The 19,932-nt window shown below is 42.1% G+C and overlaps 3 protein-coding genes across 8 annotated transcripts in view; 1 reads left to right on the forward strand and 2 right to left on the reverse strand.

Moving 5' to 3' along the window:
* erbin (erbb2 interacting protein) overlaps window positions 1–1,918 on the reverse strand; it is a 62,086-nt gene extending 60,168 nt beyond the window's left edge. For both annotated transcript variants that reach the window (XM_062527516.1, XM_062527515.1), the window contains exon 1: window positions 1,261–1,918. The gene's annotated coding sequence lies outside the window, so the exon portion shown is untranslated. The remainder of the gene's footprint in view (window positions 1–1,260) is intronic.
* A 528-nt stretch (window positions 1,919–2,446) lies between these two features.
* nln (neurolysin (metallopeptidase M3 family)) lies at window positions 2,447–11,956 on the reverse strand. Of its 3 annotated transcripts, XR_009937007.1 has the most exons (14): window positions 11,803–11,956; window positions 10,819–11,072; window positions 10,242–10,390; window positions 8,619–8,723; window positions 8,413–8,515; window positions 8,134–8,294; window positions 7,894–8,029; window positions 7,114–7,480; window positions 6,602–6,803; window positions 4,957–5,143; window positions 4,445–4,573; window positions 4,083–4,155; window positions 3,673–3,809; window positions 3,246–3,384 (listed from the first exon to the last, which is right to left on the reverse strand). XR_009937007.1 is itself a non-coding variant. In XM_062527517.1 (13 exons), exons 1-13 carry the CDS (start codon window positions 11,841–11,843, stop codon window positions 3,235–3,237), a joined length of 2,121 nt encoding a protein of 706 aa, XP_062383501.1. In that variant the 5' UTR covers window positions 11,844–11,956; the 3' UTR covers window positions 2,447–3,234. The 3 variants fall into 3 exon arrangements, 2 of the variants coding, with proteins under 2 accessions (XP_062383501.1, XP_062383502.1); XM_062527517.1 differs by lacking the exon at window positions 4,083–4,155 and having other exon boundaries at window positions 2,447–3,384; XM_062527518.1 differs by lacking the exons at window positions 4,083–4,155; window positions 11,803–11,956 and adding an exon at window positions 11,267–11,706 and having other exon boundaries at window positions 2,447–3,384.
* On the forward strand, window positions 11,818–19,728 carry sgtb (small glutamine rich tetratricopeptide repeat co-chaperone beta). 3 transcript variants are annotated; one of them, XM_062527520.1, is made up of 13 exons: window positions 11,818–11,877; window positions 11,956–12,028; window positions 12,771–12,875; window positions 13,136–13,239; window positions 13,754–13,829; window positions 14,054–14,153; window positions 14,890–14,994; window positions 15,392–15,533; window positions 16,237–16,299; window positions 17,010–17,047; window positions 17,268–17,351; window positions 17,734–17,853; window positions 18,919–19,728. In XM_062527520.1, exons 3-12 carry the CDS (start codon window positions 12,776–12,778, stop codon window positions 17,843–17,845), a joined length of 924 nt encoding a protein of 307 aa, XP_062383504.1. In that variant the 5' UTR covers window positions 11,818–11,877; window positions 11,956–12,028; window positions 12,771–12,775; the 3' UTR covers window positions 17,846–17,853; window positions 18,919–19,728. The 3 variants fall into 3 exon arrangements, with proteins under 3 accessions (XP_062383504.1, XP_062383503.1, XP_062383505.1); XM_062527519.1 differs by having other exon boundaries at window positions 18,922–19,728; XM_062527521.1 differs by lacking the exons at window positions 11,818–11,877; window positions 11,956–12,028 and adding an exon at window positions 12,124–12,176 and having other exon boundaries at window positions 18,922–19,728.
* The last annotated feature ends 204 nt before the right edge of the window (window positions 19,729–19,932 follow it).

Raw genomic sequence — 19,932 nt, forward strand, 5'->3', positions numbered from 1 at the left:
CGCCTCAGTCCACCTCATCTGCTTAAAAGGATTTTATCACCTAAGTTAGCTACTGAAATGATCTTCAGGAAAAGGGCTAAGGGGAAAGTTAATCAATGAATCCGTATTTTTCCGTATCTATTTAATGACATAAACTATGTGTGTGTGTCTTTCCATACTAGTTCACGTTAATTCCCTGATAAGAGGCTTATCAGGTGCAAGAGTGCAGGTGTAATTTAGCTGACTACGAACAGCACGTAGAATGCGCTTCTGAACTACCTGCTTCTTGGATGAAAGCGTAGCCTTTTCTGAAATATACGACGACTTCATTTGACTTTGCGTTATTTACAAAAGCCTCTGTGCCAGAAACTGAAGCTCCAAACGGCATCACCATCGGGAAAATAACGTTACCCGGTGCAAGAACCTGCTCAGCACAGGAAGTGATGAATAATGAATAGAAAGAACCTTGGCCAACGTTAGCTAGCGTTCTACATCGCACGAAGATTAAAAAATGTCACCGTAGTGTAGTAACTTACACATAAATAACAGTAAATCGACAACACGTTACATGTATGCATTGCTTGAGCTACATAACGTTACAAAATGTATCCGACAAAAACAGACTAGGAGATCTTCATTTGCTTGCTAAGGTTCGATTAGCTACTTTGTCCTCAACCACTGGTTGTGTGAAAAACTATCACTTTACAGTGCCAACCCTAACAAATTATTATGAGTCATTTGAATGTCATTTCAATCCAGGAAAAATGGTACAACGTTTTTACCAAGCCACTGATTATCATCACGTTGGGTAACCCTGACCTAGTAACGTTACTATGCCACTGACATTCACTTCAATCATCAAAACATCACGACATACATAACGTTATGCGTTAGCCAGTTCGATGCTTAGCTTGGATGCTTGCAATACAATGAACGGTATCTAATTTGACGTTACAGTAGTGTTACTCGCATTTTTGTAGATGCAAAATTAGCCCATGCCTCTCGTTAACAATGAAGTCTGACGATGGGTCTTGATTCATTCTCAGATGATAATACGGATTTGACTCGCTTTCTCCTTCTGACCAGCGACTAAGGTTGCGGTGTTGGAATGATAGAAGAAAACACATCACCTCTGCATACAATACACGTCCACAACCATGTACATTTAATTGTATTGCGACAGTTTAAATGATCATCGGTCAGTATTGGGATGCTTGACTGATTGTCGATTAGCGCTAAGGTAACTTAAAAGCAAAGCAACACACTGAATACCATGCTTACCTTTGCTGGAATCTTAGATCTTGGTTTCAGTGGTTCGTCCTCATTCAATGATTGATGTCCGGGTATGAGTTAAAATCCTCAACAAGAGGTTGACATTCTTCAGTCAAGGAGTCATTTGAGCAGACGGATTACCTCGCCTCAGTTCTTTGATATGTGGCTAGCTACATCAGCTAGCTTCAGGTTCGGAACAGAAATAAGCTAACTGATTAGCTTGCTAACGCATTCTTTCGCCTGCATCAATCCCCTCCCCAACTTATTTGTTGTTTAAAGTTTTCTTGTAGATAGAAAACAAGGTCTAAGTAGGAGGCACTGACAAAATCGTACTATCGTTTCATAAAAGTGACCCTATATTCCTTTGAAGCGGTTAGAATCAACGTAAAACTAAAAAAAATAAAATAGCAATCCAAAATGTCCACAACAGGCAAGGAAATACAAAAGGCAAAAAAGTCCACCGTCACAGCGCAAACCCCTTCTTCTCCAAACACAGTGCCGCACCCAAATCACTGCTGAAATCCACCCGAAACATTACATTTCAGATAGATAACGTTACATACAGTCTGACTATTTCAAGCAGCAAGGCTCCGTTTGAAATAGAAATCGACACGGAAACATGACAGAAAGCAACAATCAGCTCAGGCAGTCACAACTGATATAGCTAGCTTGGCTACGCAGTGTGTGACGATAGCAAATGTGTTGGCCTGTACCACAGCAGTCTACAGGGTAATGCGGTTTTGCTGGGACCGTCTCATTGGAATAGGACCATTAGGTCTCAGTTTCTAACAAGGAATCAGGCGCCGCTTGATGGGCATATAGAAATAACCAATGAAAGTGTTGAGTAAAATACCTAGTCCAGTGTAAACACTACAGTATATGGGAAGGACCAGCGCAACGTTTACGAGTTCGGTTGATTACCAAAATGTCGCACGTTGAAGTAGGTTACCTTATTTGCTGCACTATTATTTCGACACTCTGTTAAAGAGAACTGAAATAAGTCGATTAGTCCGCTTCTGATAGCAATAAACCACATTACGAGCATAAGAGAGCACCTGACTCCGTAGCCAATTGGTCAAATCAATAAACCCTATATTTATCTAACGACACTGTCGAATTACCGCATAACGTGAAGGTGTAATTCATATCGTGATAAAATGATGTGAAGTAGGCTATGAACCAAAGACCATACAGCATTTGTTATCCATTTAATGCAACAACTATGTAACAAAAATAAAAGTAACACAAATGCACGTGCAGTTATCACTTACTGGATATTCTGCCTGATAATAGAACCTTCTTTGAACCTTCCACTTTCAGACAGCAACAAGCGAGTTCATTTAGTGAAGTTTGTCTCCCCCTAGTGTATGCATGAGTTCCACACATCTGCAAGTGATTCCAGGTAAAGATGGTAAAGGCTTATGAGTGTTTCATGTTAAGTTTATCAATTAAAAAAAAGATAAGGATGGGTGTGGATGTACAACAGTGTTGGGGCTTGATCTAAGTGAATGGTGATTCTTATATTTAGGTGGGAAAGAAACCACAACACACAAAAAGAAGATCTTGTCAAAAGTCAGATAGGTGTACATCAGAAGACGTTGACACAATTTGGGAAATATTCTTGATAGATCGGAGTCTTTTAACAATCAGGACAGCTTTAGTTGAACTGATGACTGGATCCAATATTTTCTCTGAGGAGGTTTGCCTCTATATTTGAATTTTTGCATTTTAATAAGCCTTGTTTTTTCCCCCCTTTGCAGTGTTTGTGTACAGTATGTGTGTGCTGTGTCTGCATGTGTATGTGGAAAAATCTGCTTGTTAACCATCAGACATATAAAAGATTTTCACAAGATACTGAGGAGAAGAGCCCATATCACTTCACATAAACATGGTGTGAAATGAAAATCATTCCAATTAACAGCTCCTTTCCACATGAAAGTGCAACTGTGAATCCCTCATACAAAACAATGATGGGTGACAAGGTCATAGAAAGCCATTCTTCTTCTCTGTTAGTCCTTTGCAGTAAAAGAAAGCATCCTGCTGTGGTTCACGTCCGAGGAAGGTTTTCAACATGTCTGCCCCATCTCTTGAGCCACCCGTCTCCAATATCACCTTTCTGTACTCCTTCCCCATCTGTAAATCAGCAAAAGGTCTTTAGGATCTCTACGCATTACTGCACACATTTACGTCGTAGACTGATGGCTGATCAGGAAAACCAAACAAGATAATGTGTAACAAAATAATTTGGCAAAACAAGAAATGTCTATAACATAACAGGCATATCAATGTAACATAACAGGCATATCAATGTATAAATAACAAAGTATGGGCATATCATCATGTAAAAGTCGTTCACAAACACATCAAAAACAAGATGGTGAGAAGTGGTAAGAAAATTTGTGTTCAGGCTCGTCGTGATACCTTAGGGTTCATGATGCCCTCCTTTCTAAATCGACTGAAGTAGATATCCATGGAGTAGACCTCACTCCATAGGTAGCCATAATACTGACCGTCATAACCCCCTGCCAGGTGGCTGAAGCTGGCAGTCATGTTTGTGCCTGTTGAGAAGTAATGCAATTATATAGGCATTCAAATATTCCATAATGCCTCAAAAATGAATGTTGCAAATCAGGTTAGACGTGGCATTACGGTCAAGCATACAGGGATATGTGTGTAATAAAATCCACCTTCACACAAGACTACTGAGGAGTTATCGATCCTGTAGAGGGCAATGTTCTCTCTGAAATGATTATCACTGAGCACAGCTGGGTAGGGGTACTGTAGCTGTTTACCCTGAAGAGGCTGACACCAGACTCAGTACTTTGTTTCACCTTGTTTCCACTAGAAGGAGATTCTCGGTGGACTTGGCCAGGTTACTATGCATGGCAAAACAACATAATAGCCCTGGAGGAGAAGGTAATGGTAAGTGGCCATTTTGATCTTGGGCACCATTAAAATATTTCCCATGGGTCAGTCTAAAAACCCAATTGAAGTAGCCTACTTAAAATACATTGAATAATTTATTCCAGTTAAATCATCAATCATATAAATTAACAGAGATCTTCTCCTAAAGAGACTTTCACTGCAGGGCCTTTCAGTCTTGTCAGAATATAATGTAGACCTCAAGAGTGTGAAGTCTATACCATAACATCCTGATGGCGTCTGATAATCACCGGAGACTGTAACTGAATACCTGGTGTTGCAGGGATGCCCAGGATGTCTTGGCAGTGCTTAGCAAACTCTTGGGCGGTGTCCGCCTTGGGTTTAGTATGGATGGACTGGTCCACTTTACTGAGCACCACCTGCCTCAGGTTCATCAGGCCTGGAGACGACAGATGCACCACAAAGGCAGGTTACACCAACGAAGGGAACATTTAGCATTTAACAGTGCTTTTCAACGGAGACTGATGCGTATAATTAGCATTGGACCGTGTATTTCATTGTAGACTGCTTGTTTTGTGTCATACTGAAAGTAAACATCCAGTGGGAAAAGAGTGCTTGCTTGGAGTGTTATGTTGATGGAGCAGTCCAATAAATTAGCGTTACAGCTGATATTCAAAGTACAGCAAACGTGAGATTTGAGCACAAATGAGGACGGTTGCTCATCAAATCTTTGCAAAACAATGTCCATCCACCATATGCAATGCAAGGAGCATATTGTTGGTTGGGACCAATAGTTACTATATTTCTGATTTTACGGCTCACCCGTGTTTGCCACCCTGGAGACGATGAGCTTGTCCAACAGGCTGTCTGGGATGGCACTGCCATCCTTGTAGTGACGTGACATGCGGTGCAGTGGCTCACGCTCCCACACCCAGTTCTCGAGCATCTGAGAGGGAACCTCTACAAAGTCCGTTTCCACCAAAGTGCCGCTGAACTCTGCATACTGAGTCTGAAAAGGTCAAAGGTCAGAAGCCATTAGATGAGAAAATGCATAATACATTAGCACTTAAACTGATGGCGAGAATATAACCACCACAATATAACACTATAAGCAGGGTTACGGTAATGGGATTTGGCAGACACTTTTGTCCAAAGCGACGTACAAATGAAAACAATACAATAATTAACTTAACAGTGAACATTTTCAAAAAGTTGGTCAGACTACATTAGGGAGAATAGCAATAACAAACAATATCAATTCAATATCAATCTTTTATAGCTGGTCGACACAGGTGCTCATGAGAAGACCGCAGACGGCGGTTGGGGATGTACATCTTCATCATTGAATTTAAATAGCAGGGAGCAGATCCAGTCACTGGCTCCCTATAGTGGCCAAAATTACATTTTCTCTCATTTTGGCCTATAGGACTATAGGCCAAAATGAGAGATTTATATGTAATTTTGGCCACTATAGGGAGCCAGTGGAGAATAACTAGGAGCAGAGTTAAACGTGTCCTCTTTGCCTGACTGAAGACTAGGCGTCATTGCAGCATTCTGAATCAATTGTAACGATCTCAATACACAAGCAGGTAGGCCAGCTAACAGTGAATTACAATAGAGTGTGTAAGTGAAAGTGTCACGTTGTCCCGGTAACGCGATTTCCTGTTCTAAACAAACAACCTGCAAGTGGCATTTTCCATTGCCTCACCGTGTTTTTAGAGAGGGTTAAAGCGGAGGAGTAACGTATCTTGATAGTAATGAAGGATCTTTGGTGTTGTATCTTTCAAAATGAAAATAATTGAATTTTAAGCGGTAAAAATCAATTGTCTGTCTTGTATGTCTTGGTGTCACGGGTACATTGGCGACTATGCCACTCCGTTCGGCATCTTTTGTCTTATGTGTCAATGTCTTGTGTGTAAAGCACTTTGGGTTGCACTCTGTGCATGTTAAATGCGCTATACAAATAAACTGACTTGACTTGACTAGTAGGTTACAATGATAAAGGAAGTCACAAACTTGACTGAAGATTATCTCCAAAACCTTGGACAAGAAAGGAGGAAGGGAGACAGGTCTGTAGTCCTTCACATCAGTTGAACTAAGTGTACTTTTCTTTAGCAAAGGTGTAACCCTTGCCTGTTTAAAAGTAGAAGGAACTATTCCAGAACTGAGTGAAGTATTAAACACATGTGTGACTGCTGGTAGAACAGCGAGTGCGATGGACTGTAGAAGAGTAGACAGGACAGGATCCAAAGGGCATGTTATTGGACGGCATCGCTGAAGCAGGTCAGAGACCGCTTCCTCATCAAGAGGACACCAACGATGCCATCAAACTGAGCATTTGTTTTATACTCACTTTAATACTAATAGTTTTATTTATGCAATGAAGGTATGAGGCACTTTGGTACTACTATGGTACTGTAACCATTAATCATTGAAATAAGGAAACATTAAAAGAGGGCTAACTCACCCTTGAGCAGAGCTCGTGCATTACGTGGCCAAACTCGTGGAAGAAGGTCTCCACTTCGTGGTGCTGCAGCAGAGAGGGGAAGGAGGCACTGGGCTTGGTGAAGTTGGCCACCATGGCCGCCACTGGCACCATGCGTTTCCCATCAGGCCCTTGGCAGCCGGGCTGGAGACCGAAACAGGCCGCGTGTCCGTACTTCCCTTCCCTGGAGACAAAGAAACACTCAGTCATAAGATAAATCATCAATCGAATTTTCCCGAAATATGTCCGAATAATGATAGTGACATATTTCACAACAAACTATCCAAGCGAAATAATATATACTGTAACAGTTCACACTCTATAACAACATTATATCATACATATGAAATACCGGCAACGTTAGTGATAAGACATAAACAAACCTACAGCATTGAACAGAATAATACTGCTGGTAGATCCCACACCAACACCTTAAAAACATACCTTTGACTTCTAACTAGCTTCTACTGGTCTGTGGCATTTAAGTTCCTTACCTGGGATGCAGGTCCAAGTAGAACTGGCCAATCTCCTCACCAGTAGTACTGTCGAGAACCGAGTAGAGGCTAACACTGTCGTGCCAGACATGGGCATGTTTGACCTGGCAGAAGGTGAGGCCTAGCAGGTCCTGGTAAATTCCAAGAAGCCCATCCTTGACCACCTCAACAGGGAAGTACTCTATCAGCTTGTCCTTGTCCACGGAGAACTTCACATGTTCCACCTGGTTCATATAGTAAGGCATGTCCCAGGCATGGATCTGTCCATCAAAGTCCAGTCCCCGCCTCTTGCACTCTTTCTGTTTGAGGGACAGGATGAACTTCCTCTCCTGCACTCCCAGTGGCTTCAACTTCTCAAGGAACTCATCTGAGGAGACAACACAACTCAACACACTACTCTGGAAACACCAACAAGCCAAATGCGTACACACAATGACAAATGTGACACACACAAGACTTCTCCACAGACACAAACAGCAATAAACCACACAGTGCATTCAGTCCATTCAAGATTTGACCACATATCAAATAGAGTGCATGAAATATTACACATACTGTACATTTTTATTCTACATACACTTTATTTCATTTCTTATGTTGGTATGTTGTATTCTGTATTGTATTATTTGTTCTTTTGCGATTATTCATATTTAATCATTTGCGTAAAATGTGCTATATAAATGACTTGACTCGACTCGACTCGACTTTTTCCACAGAGAAAAAACAACAGCATTATCCTGAAATGACAGTGCAGGCATCAGGAGCCAAAGGAACGCATACCTAGGAAGTGGGCTACTGTACTTGAAGTCTTAGCCATGTTCATCTCCAATACGTAGTCTGCATGGGTCTGAAAGCCCAGCATCTTGGCCATTTGGGCTCGGAGCTCAATCAGCTTCTCCAGAATAGGAGTGTTTTCCTGCAGGTCAGACAGACAGATAGACACACACACATCTCCATGGGTCCATCACAGATGATATACAAAACAGATTACATCACTGAAATGGCAGTCGGAGTCTGTACCTCCTTACAACGACTGTGGAAAGCCTCCTCCATTTTACGTCTGGTTTCCGGGACGTAACACCTCTTCATTAATGGGTAGTAGTGGGGATACGCAAGCGTAACTTTGAAACGGCCATCTTCCAGTCTGTCAAGACTAGCCATATAGCTTTCAGCCATACCACCTCATCACACAGCATGAAGAATAATAAAACAATTAGACACAGACAGACTGAAAGTAAGAGAGATAAAGAAAGTGACAAATATGAAATAGATAAATGTATATTTATTTTGAGTACTCACCTAGTTCTTCCTCAGTGAACAACAGAAAGGTATTCTCTTCATTAATATTACTACTGAAGTCAATGGATAGTTCACTTATCCTTTTTGATATTGATTTAATCTCCTGAACAAAGAAAAAAAATATACAAATTACATTTCTTGGAGTTTCCCCACATTGCTATGGCACATTGTGAGAATAATACTATGGATACGGTCTCAGTACTCACCTCCTGGATATCTTTAGATAAATGCAGCCCATTCCTCTTCCCTAGTTTAATCAGTCTCTTAATAAATCGTTCTGTCTCAGCTGAGAGTCCAATTACCTTCTTCTCCTACAAAATATTAGATTACTTTAGCATATATGTCTTACTTGGGTGACCTGAGATGTATTCATAGCACATATCAATTCAAAAGGTAGAATGGAGAGCCCAGGAGTAAGATTATCAGAGGACCAAGGTTATAAAGTTGCGATCATGCTGATAAAAATGTAAGTCCTCAAGGTTTATATTATTGAAATCTGAAAATGATAGTAGTAGGGAGTCCTACTTCCCTTCACGATTCATTAAAGCTATTTCACTTTAGGGAAGATAAAATAGCAGACACAAGCAGAGAGTCACAACATCCTAAAGAGGCAACTACCCAATACACAACATAAATGTAAAAATAAGATGCATTCAATTCAGCTCATAAAATAAATGACCAGTATGTTTGTAGTCACACCTGCAGGCATGCGATGGGAGTGAAATCTGGTTCTGCACAGAGGTGGGTTAATCAAGCACCATGCAGTCTGCACTCATAATCTAGGTGATTGATTTTGTACACCTGTGGAAAGGGACCTGATGATTTAAAAATAATTTCGTACAATCAGACACTATCATTTCACAGTGTCTGTCATCATCATATCATTTCTGAGACAAAAACTTGATCTGTTTTGGAAACTCATCCGATGAAACTCAGGGACACAACCAAACACAGGGGTCCACACAGGGGTCCTGAGGCTCAGAAATAGACCACCTTTCCAGCCACTGGTCGCTGGTGGAGAAAATAGTTGGCAGCTGTTCCTCCATCACCTGCCAAGCCTGCCCCCTCTGCCAGACTCAGGAGCTCTCCTGCCCACATGCGAACATGCAGGTGGAGCACCTCCACCAATGCCCTCCCTCTCTCCTCATGACAGTGAAGACTTCATCTGCAACCTTATTGCACATCTCAATTAAATGGGCCACAAAGTCAATAAATACTCTGGAACAAACAAGGTCTTAAACTTCACTTTAATACTCACAGCGCAGCCACAATGACTGTAAATACCCTGGACAAAGAGTGGTCGTTTAGTGTCTCCATAGACTCCATAGACTTCATTGCCAAGCTGAACTCAGTGGACCTCACTCCCAAGTTTAGAGGTGAAAATATTTGGAACAGGTGTGACATGCCATTTTTATCTACCTTATCTGTATAGCTTTTCTTTTTTTATTATTATTATCATAATCTTATTGCAGATCGTGGTTATAGAGTAAGGGAGAGTCCCAGATACAATTCATTATCTTTCTTAATGCATGACAAGCCTGAAGACATTTATTTACATATTTCAGGACATGAACATGTAAGATTATACAACATCCAACCACCTTCAACAAAAACAACCCTATATTTCTTTGGCCAAAAAAAAAACTTGCTGCATCTTTAACCACCACTTCAAACTTCAAAACAAACATCAAAACAAGTAAAAGACATGCCTGATACCACTCCTGGTCTGTACAAAAGATCTTAGAACGGAGCACTCTAGAATCTTCTGTACCATCAAAAATAGAATTACTAGAAAATCTGATTCTGTAAATGAGATTCTGACCCATTACCTGCAGGGCGATGAGCCTGTGGAAGATGTCCTCCCTCATGCTCAGCTCCACATCAAAGTCAGCCAGCTGTTTGTCTGCCTCAGTGCTGGCAAGGCGGACATCTTTACACGGAGATATGAACTGGGGGAAATCCAAGACGTGTCGGGACGCTGGAACAAACAGGTTTATCTGTGAGACTGACTGGAACTATCATTTGAACCCAGAAGCATGCATGAAGATAATAATGTAAAATGTTGACAAGGCCATAAGTAATCTCATATTCCACTTTACATAGGCTATACATGTACCTCTCTTTTGATTATGGCATATGTAGTAAATAATGTATTTTAAAAACCAAATCCAAATGAATGTTAAAAACAAATTAAAACTAAGATCCTCTGACAGATGTGCAAGCTATGACTCTGTTTTCTATATTTTGCACATTTTATCCAGAGGATAAAACACAGGGAAATTGGGAAACTACAGTGTGCTCATAAAACAATTAAGGAACAGAAATGGACCACACTAGTCTACAAATGACAAGCCCACAAATGTTGTGGGCTATGTGTAAACTGAACACCAACACAATCATACTTACAGGCATAAGATAACTTTGCATCAGCCAGGGGCTTCAAAGTGTTTTCAATGGTAACTTTACCAACATCCAGACCTCCAATAGTATCATAAACCTGTCGGACCCTCTGAATCAACTTCTTTGTGTGTTCCTGGATCTGTGCAGGGGTTAGATCCCATCTCAGACTGTTTTTGCCGTGAGAGTCTGAGTGGTCTTTGCCTGAAATCACCAGTCCATTCTGCAGGGTCATAGCCACACACGATCTGGCGTGCAAGAACCTAAAGGAGTAAAATAAGTAACTGTCACTCACTATATTCTAAACAGATTGGCAGATACAGTATCAGGAAATGCAATCTCCAGTTCAATCAAGATATTGTAATTCCCAATCCAATCTCCAGTCTAATCAATAGTGTACAGTAGCCTAGAAAGTGTGCAGCACACAGAGCCAAAAGTAATGTCCACTGATTGCTACCTGTGAAATGACTAGTTCTGAGTCTGCGCTGTCAAGTTAAGGAGACCCACACAAGCACGCTTCTAAGTCACGAATGTCTCACGGTTTCTTAAATAAACAAGCGATAAATCCCAGAAAATTCCGCCGCACATCTAGGAACATGATCCCGCCGGCTTGACACATGCTGCGAATTGTTTCAGTGCTAATGATGAAACCATGAAGCGTTTTTCTCCCAAGCCTTGAGTGGCAGTGTGACTTCTCAATAACACTTGAGGTCAACAACCAACACTCTCTATCTACACCATGAATACTCGTGAAAGTAAATACAAGACTATTTGATACGTTAACCATACTTGTTTTATAAAGTAAAGCATAAAATCTAATTGGATTTGGAAAACCCGAAGCGCTCTAGTTTAACTGCGCGCGTATGGTATGACTGTAAATGCCAAAGAGTCATAATTCACAGCCGGTTAATTTTAGTGTCTCCTTTGGCTTATAGCTCGCAGTCACACATCTGATCAAGAACAAACAGGGACTGCATGGCGGGAGTTGGTTACCTGTTTCCCCTGCGACAAACCAAAATGCGGAGAGAAAACATCACAACACTATCATGCGAATTTTCGTGCAAACAGGTAAACTTATCTCCCGTCTTTCACTGTTGAACAGATTCGTGTGTATCCCCCAGATTCACTTCCGTTGTGTATGCGCAGGCGCTTGAGAGAGCATCGATCTGGACCGAAGTTTCATGACGCTGTGACAGCCGACAGCTGCAAAACATCTCAGGTAGGTGGGCGGGTGCCCCCAAAGCATCCTTGTACACATCTTATTTTTTTTACTGAATTGGGATGCGCAGCTTAGCTATACAACGAGCGATTCGGGATACGCCTATGGTTCTCATATCATAAAGCAATTTTGCTGTCATCACAGCCAGGTAGTAAAATCATCTAATACTAGACGTTTGTTGGGAAAGGGCATTCGGTAGCTCCACGCATGTGATTAAATTATGCCCCATGCAGATATGATAATAGGGTGCATGAATAAATGCTAATAACGTAGCCTATACTGACACCCATGTTGGTATTACATCACAGTTTGTACTGCACCATATGAGCGCAGATCATAGCCAACAACTGAACAACGTGTGTTATTGTGTGCTGCACGCATGACATGACGCGATCATCCACGCGTAGTCTCCAGCTGCGAGGGTGCTGCCGTGTGATGTCTATTATTATGTAATTAGCGTAGCCTATCCCTGTCTGCTTGTAACATCTAAAGATTTGCATCAAATCAGTGAATTGGTGTTAAACCGTGAAAGTTTGACAGCCTATTGTCCTATGTGCAGGGGCTTTCCAGATCTCAGTTAAGTCATCAACATTATATTATAGGCTAGGCCTATTAGAGCATATGTGGGAGTGGCTATCAGCTATCAACTGTAGACAGTATATCAATCAATATGATAATAATTCAGAAGTCGCTTTTTAGTATAGGACACTACAGCATCATGTGTAATGCTTTCTCTCTGCAGTGAGCATGTCTGTGGAAACGCGCTTAGCATTCTCCATCGTGCAGTTCCTCAGAGAACAAACAAACCGGGGGTCTCTCAGCTCTGATGAGCAGGAAAGCCTCGAAGGTAGGCTACACCAGCCTAAGCTTTGATAAATAACTGATGTAAACACACCAAACTATGCCTGTAAGAAAAGTGAATGTTTGTGTGTTGACATGATTCATATTGACGCCTCTGTAGCACAATAACATTATGGATTTAATGCTCAGGACTCACTCAGAACCACTCAAACTAGCCACTGAACACAAAGTACTGTAGTTCTTCACTTTACTGCTCAGAGATGTGGAAAAGTATTGAATGCTGCTGCTCTGTATTCCTGTTCATAGTTGCAATACAGTGTTTGGAGACCACGTTTAAGATCAGCCCAAGTGACTGTCACCTGGCTGCTCCTCAACCTCTCTCTGAGATCTTCCTTAATTCCCTGCTGAAGGTGGGCTGCATGTTGCATGTTTGTGTCTTATTCATCCTTAACTGGTGCATTGCCGGTTGTAGATAGATACTGGTAATGGTAGGTAAACGCTCCTTGGCTTAAATTAAGCTGCTTTAATTAAGCCACCTACAGTAATTGACCACTGAGGCCATGTCAAGGCCAAGGGCAGTTTATTCCTCCAGAGCAAGTTCTATCATGCCAGGTCCCATACAGCCAGTGATGAGCCAATGATTAACCAGTACAGAGCTATGCAGGGACATTTTTTTTATTATACAATAGTAGGGTTCATAACAAATGTGTTATTCTGTCATATCGTGGACAGCTGAAAATGTTCTAGATATTTCTGACCCTCATTTGAAAAAGCTTGCTGTGGCCTGCAGTGGAAGCAGAGCTGTGGTATAGGGGACAGGGACTGAAACAGTAGAGTTGCCACAGGTCATGCCCCCCACACTAGGGGGTGAGTCTGCTCTGCAGGTTGACTTGATGAATGATGGTGTTTGTGTTTCACTGCCAGAATGACAACCTGACCACCCCAGAGACATCCCCTCCTCCAGAGACTCTAGAGAGGGCAGAGCTGCTAAAGAACGAAGGTATGTACGGAGCTTCTTGTGCATTTATAATCTCTCAACTCCAGTTTCTTCTTTTTCTTTCAAACTCTGAATCACTCCAATAGTTTCATCTTCAAGGAAGAACAAGTATTTGTAATAGCAGAAACAAATTGTATCATTATGCTGTATCAGTTCCAGTTCATTTTTTACAAAAGCCAGAGAAAGACCGTCGTAATTAATGTTGCTGCTTGGATTGTACCCTGCAGGCAACAATCACATGAAGGAGGAAAACTACACCTCCGCCGTGGACTGCTACACAAAAGCCATTGATCTGGACCAAAGAAATGCTGTTTACTACTGCAACAGGTGCAGGGAATTCTGTTCTGTCCACAGAAAGTTGATTTGACCCCATGCTATTATAAGTAATAGTGTGAAACAAGGTCATCTATAGACAATGAGTGCTAAAGCAGCGGAGTGCAGAGAGAGGGGGAAGAGAGGAGGTAAAGGGGAGAAAATGTTTGATGTAGGTTTAAAATGCTGTAATATTAAGTGGATAGGGCTGATAATACAGTGCTCAATGTCAATGCAGTGCAGTGGAGTATAGTTGCGTTTGTGGCTGCGAATGACTTGGCACTTGGTTTGTCTTGTATTGTATAGTTGGTATCGATGTTAAAGAGTGAATGTAAGCATATGCCTATAGCATAAATATGCATGATATGTGCATGGAAGACATTCTGCAACAGTAACGCTGGAAGCGTGCAGCCTGCGTGTGGTACCTTGTAGGGTCATGCTGTGAGCGGCACTGCCCAAAATGGGTCTCCCACAGTGACAAAGTCATTTGAGCCATAAAATGATTTGTGCCGAGTTCACATGCAGGCTGTAAGTTATCAGTGTGGGGCGCTGTGTGACAGCTAGGACAGTCCTCTCCCTTTCTAAGGCCCGGTCCTTAGCTATGTGTGTGTATGTGTGTGTGTGTTTGTGTGTGTGTGTTTGTGTGTGTGTGTGTGTGTGTGTGTGTGTGTGTGTGTGTGTGTGTGTGTGTGTGTGTGTGTGTGTGTGTGTGTGTGTGTGTGTGTGTGTGTGTGTGTTGTGCACTCCTTAGGGCAGCGGCGCACAGTAAACTGGGTCACTACACCGAGGCCACAGTAGACTGTGAGCGAGCCATAGCAATTGACCCCACCTACAGCAAGGCATATGGGCGAATGGGGTAAGTCCTGATTACAGAGATCTACATTCCTCCTGAGATTTGCGTGAGAGATCCTCTTACATTTCCGTAGACTGTAAATTGAGTCTTTTCCTTTGGAATCTATCAAAGAGCCCTTTCAAATGGATAATTACCATGATTGCTGAAATCATGAATCTGAAGCCAAATTGTTGTCTGTTGAGATGTGTAATAACAGGCTAATGACCCTGTTGTGACTGCAATACAAGATTTTTCAGATATATTTAATGTCAGAGGTAGATGCGGGTCTTGATGGTGCCATCTATCTCTCTAACAGCACATGGCCTGGATTAAGACCAGCCTCACAACCAACACAGCCAAGAGATCCTTGATGTATTTTGTTTGAAAGGTCATTGAAAGGTCATTCTGTTCTGTTTCAAAGGCTGGCGCTGACGTCCATGAGTAAATACCCTGATGCCATCTCCTACTTCAAGAAGGCCCTGGTGCTCGACCCAGACAACGACACCTACAAATCCAATCTGAAGATTGCAGAGCAGAAACAAAGGGAGGTGACCAGTGTCCAGGTAATGACTCTAAATGGCCTGAAATTCTCCAGTGATAATACTAACACTGTCTTAGGAGGAATAATCTGCTTTCTTGACGTTTCAGTTGGATTTCTATACACTATATTGACAGTTGTGCAATGTTATAAAGATGAGAAGATCATCATGCCCTACGATAAACTGGGAATACCCATAGAAACTCTCACATGCCCATTTCCAATGTCCCCACAACACGGGGACACAAATACAATCACAAATCTGGCCTGGACTTGTATTTGAGTAAACAACTGCATTTAAAACCTTAGTTTACCAAGGTTAGGTACCAAGTTAAATTTCACTGCTAGTTACGCCCCTGCTGGAAGTTGTACAATTGTACAAATGTGAAGGTCTGGTGTTCCCAGGCTAGTCCTACGATGGAAGGCTTTATCAGACCAAACATGATTCAGTATGGTAAAACAACCTGTCAAAGACACCCCATGATGCCTCAAAGAGAACCACATAACTCACTTGAAATTCTTACATCAGCGGGGAGGCTTTATATAAAACAAAATGATAAATTTATCACTTCTAGTATATATAGCTGCTTGCTGCACACCCTCATTATGTCATGTAATGGGGTCAAGAGCATGTGAAATTACTAAGGCCTCAAAAACTATACGGTCCTGACAGTGACTTTGTATGTGCTCACATATTCTAATCCTCATGGGTTTGTTTTTCTAATCAGACTGCCACAGGATTGGGTTTCGACATGGCCAGCTTGATCAATAACCCTGCATTCATAAGTATGGTAAGGACACCATGGCGTTCATCCCCTAATCAGTTTAATCTGCTACGATACATTGGACATTTATACTGACTTATGCACATAGCTTCAATCCCGGCCTGTGAATCTTTTCTTGGCAATTCATAATAAACATAATAATTGTCAGCAGACATCCACTATTCAGTCAGTGCAGCAGGGATAATGTATAAATAATGCATCCATAAATAATGCATCCATAAATATCCTCAGGGCACTGATCTCTCATACCTACTTTATGGTCTGCCATTATGGGGAATTTTTGCAATGTGATCCTCACGACTGCCAGAGTCTGTGAATGGGATCTGGACCATTGTTTGGACGCCTTTGTATGGGGAGAGGTTAGTAGAATGTTGGCAGACAAAATGCCAGACAAGCAAAGCATAGCTAATCCAGAACTGAACTTCCTCCGACTTTCCCCTCCTCTCTTTTACCGATGCTGCTGACGTAGTTTCACCCTGGAGTTACGCTGATAAATGTAGCATTTAACTTTTATGTTGGCTCATTATGTAAAACGGTCTTAAAATAGACATTAAGCCTATTCTGAATCATTGATAGATTAATTAATTACAGAAGATCCCTGCAGTAGAGGTTACCATTGCCTCAGGTTTATCAGCTGAAGTGTTGGCTAACTTGACAAGACATTTTGCCAAAGTCTGTAATCATTCGTTCTGTGTCTTAATGCTTATTCCTCACAGGCTGCAAGTGTGATGCAGAACCAGCAGGTGCAACAGCTGTAAGTTTGCATATCTGTTGGTGTGCATGCAGAACAACTGTTGAGCAGTTGTTAAATTACTCTGAATATGATGTTTTTGGAGATTACAGACTGTAATACCAAATGGATTAACAGTGTTAGTCTAGATCTGTATGTGTGTGTGTGTGTGTGTGTGTGTGTGGGAGAGAGAGAGAGCGAGATGGTGTTTGTGTGTGTATTACATGACCTTTCTGGTGTTCAGCATGTCAGGAATGATGTCCAACGCAGTGGGAGACCATGCTGCTGGTGTGGGAGGTCTGTCAGACATCGGTAGTCTGATTGAAGCGTGAGTAGTCCTACAACACAGTGCACGACACACATGCGACAGGGTGAATTGTTCAAGTTTTGAATCCTAGGGGCACTAGTTTAAATCTGCAGAACGGTAGCTGTATAAAGAGCGCACTGTGAAAACCACACAATTAGAACAGGCAGTAGTTTGTTTTTGAGCTCGAAAACTTTTTTCTGGGTCATCAAGACATAATTCCTGGTCTCTCTGTGCCTTTTAGATATGGAGATATCTCATGTGGCTCTGAGTAATGAACAGTGTCTGATGTGTGCACTCTCGGAGTGTTAAAATGTCCTCCCATGTCCACTGTGTGCATTTGTGTGTGTGTGTGTGTGTGTGTGTGTTGGTTTGTGTGCATTTGTGTGTGTGTGTGTGTTGTCAGAGGCCAGCAGTTTGCCCAGCAGATCCAGCAGCAGAACCCGGAGCTGATCGAGCAGCTAAGGAACCACATCCGCAGCCGCTCCTTCAGCGGCAGCGCCGAAGAACACTCCTGAGCCAGCGGGTGGGTGTGCCGTCACAGCCACAACCAGACTACATGGCGCGCGCACACACACACACACACACACACACACACACACACACACACACACACACACACACACACACACACACACACACACACACACACACACACACACACACACACACACACACACACACACACACACACACACACACACAGCTCTGACATGGGGGTATGATACATAGTTTACAAGCGCTTTTGCACACTTCTTTTGTGGGGACAGGTGCGTTGTTATACTTAAAAGAGAGAATCCCGCACACTGTCCATTACGCATGCAAACATGTATTCACGTTGACAATAAATGGTTTCATGCGTAATGGAGAGTGTGCGGGATTTTCGCTTTTAGGCATGTTACATAGGAAATGGCATTACAGGAATACAGAGTATTGGCAGTAGCAGTATGGTGTTATCCATCTCCTCTGACTAAATTATGCGGTACCATTACTTCCTGATCAGTGCAGAGTGAAGGCTAATGTAATTAAAAGAGTCATTATGTTCCACTCAGCACTGACAGAACATTAAATATACATGAGCTTTTAAACTTGTTTAGCAAAAAGTACAAGTACTGGTCCAAACGTGTCTGTTCATAATGGGGCATACATGTATTGAGCGTCTCCTTAAAACATTGAACTTCACATGAAGCTGTTTTGAAGCTTTTTTTAACCTTATTTAATGTGTATAGACTCTTAGGTTAGGGTGACCAGACGTCCCCGGTTTCAGGGGACAGTCCCCGTTTTTGGTTGCCTGTCCCTGGGAAAATATAGAAAAACTACCTATGTCCCTGTTTTTTGAAGATAAAACTTGTATGTATTTTAATCAGATTGATAGTCAAACAGAAAATGTCCCCGTTTTTTCCACATTTTTGGGATTATGTCTCCGGTTTTGGTCTCGGACATTAGGTCACCTTATCTTAGGTTTTTATGTGTGGTACTGACCGATGCTTAGGGGGACGTTTTTTCATTTTCTTTGTGTACAGGCGTGCATGAGAGAATGACAATAAATGAAATCTTGAATCTTGAAGCTGCTTCCTCTGCTCTTCCGCAGCAGGTGTGCAGGAGAGAGTGAGTTTGGAGCGCAAGTCCGGCGGAGGAAACGAAGGCAATCCCTCTCCACCCTTTCTTTCTGATCACGAGCGGAGAGGGCGAGGGGCACGGGGCGATGGAAGATGGTGGGGACAGCCCAGAGGCATTCTGGGAGAAACAGAGGGCAGGATGAACGCCATCGCGGTCCGATTCTGACACTCTCACCCACCCCATACTTCATCCACATCGGCACGGATGGGAGACATCTCACGAAAGTGTTAAGTCGTCACGAGGGACTGCGGTGCTGAAATCTGGGATGCTGTGTGTGGTGTCAGAATAAGACCCCCTCTATTTTTGTGTGCACAGAACCGAAACATCATTCACCAATAGACTGGGTATGTTGCATTTCCTGTTTCGTGGCAGTGTGCAAAAAAACATCTTCAGCTCTTTTCATGATAGCTGCCTGTGCACATCAGGGTTTCTGTCTTTTTTTTAACAACACCATTTATTACAGTAAAGCATTATTTTGTGCCTATTGATTACATAGAAGCACCAATACTTTATATATACCCATGTGTATGTATGAAGTAGGGTTACATTTGACGACACTGTATGACAATGAAAATGTGTACATTTTAGGGAACAGTAGACATATTTGTGGTGACATCACTAGCAGTACTCTGTCCTGATTGGAGCAGTGTTGGTATGCCTAGTGTCAGCCTTATTGATTTTGCATGAACTAGACCTGACATTCAAATGAAGAGTATGAAAATGCTTGTGAATACAAAGCAGTGTCATGTTTTGCCAAAATATGTTAATAAATGTCTTCAAACTCTCATTTAGACTTTTCCCCCTCTGTTCTAAGAAAAGCTATGTCACTACTAAAATGATCTGGGCCGGGTTTCCCAGATTCGTTGAGAAGCTCTTAAGTGCTAAGAACCTCTTAGGAGTTCTCTAAAAACATTCTAAGAAGACTCCTAAGAAGTTCTTAGCACTTAAGAGCTACTTAACGAATCTGGGAAAGGCGGCCCTGATA

This window comes from Sardina pilchardus, chromosome 23 (genome assembly GCF_963854185.1).
Source record: "Sardina pilchardus chromosome 23, fSarPil1.1, whole genome shotgun sequence".
Lineage (NCBI taxonomy): Eukaryota > Metazoa > Chordata > Actinopteri > Clupeiformes > Clupeidae > Sardina > Sardina pilchardus.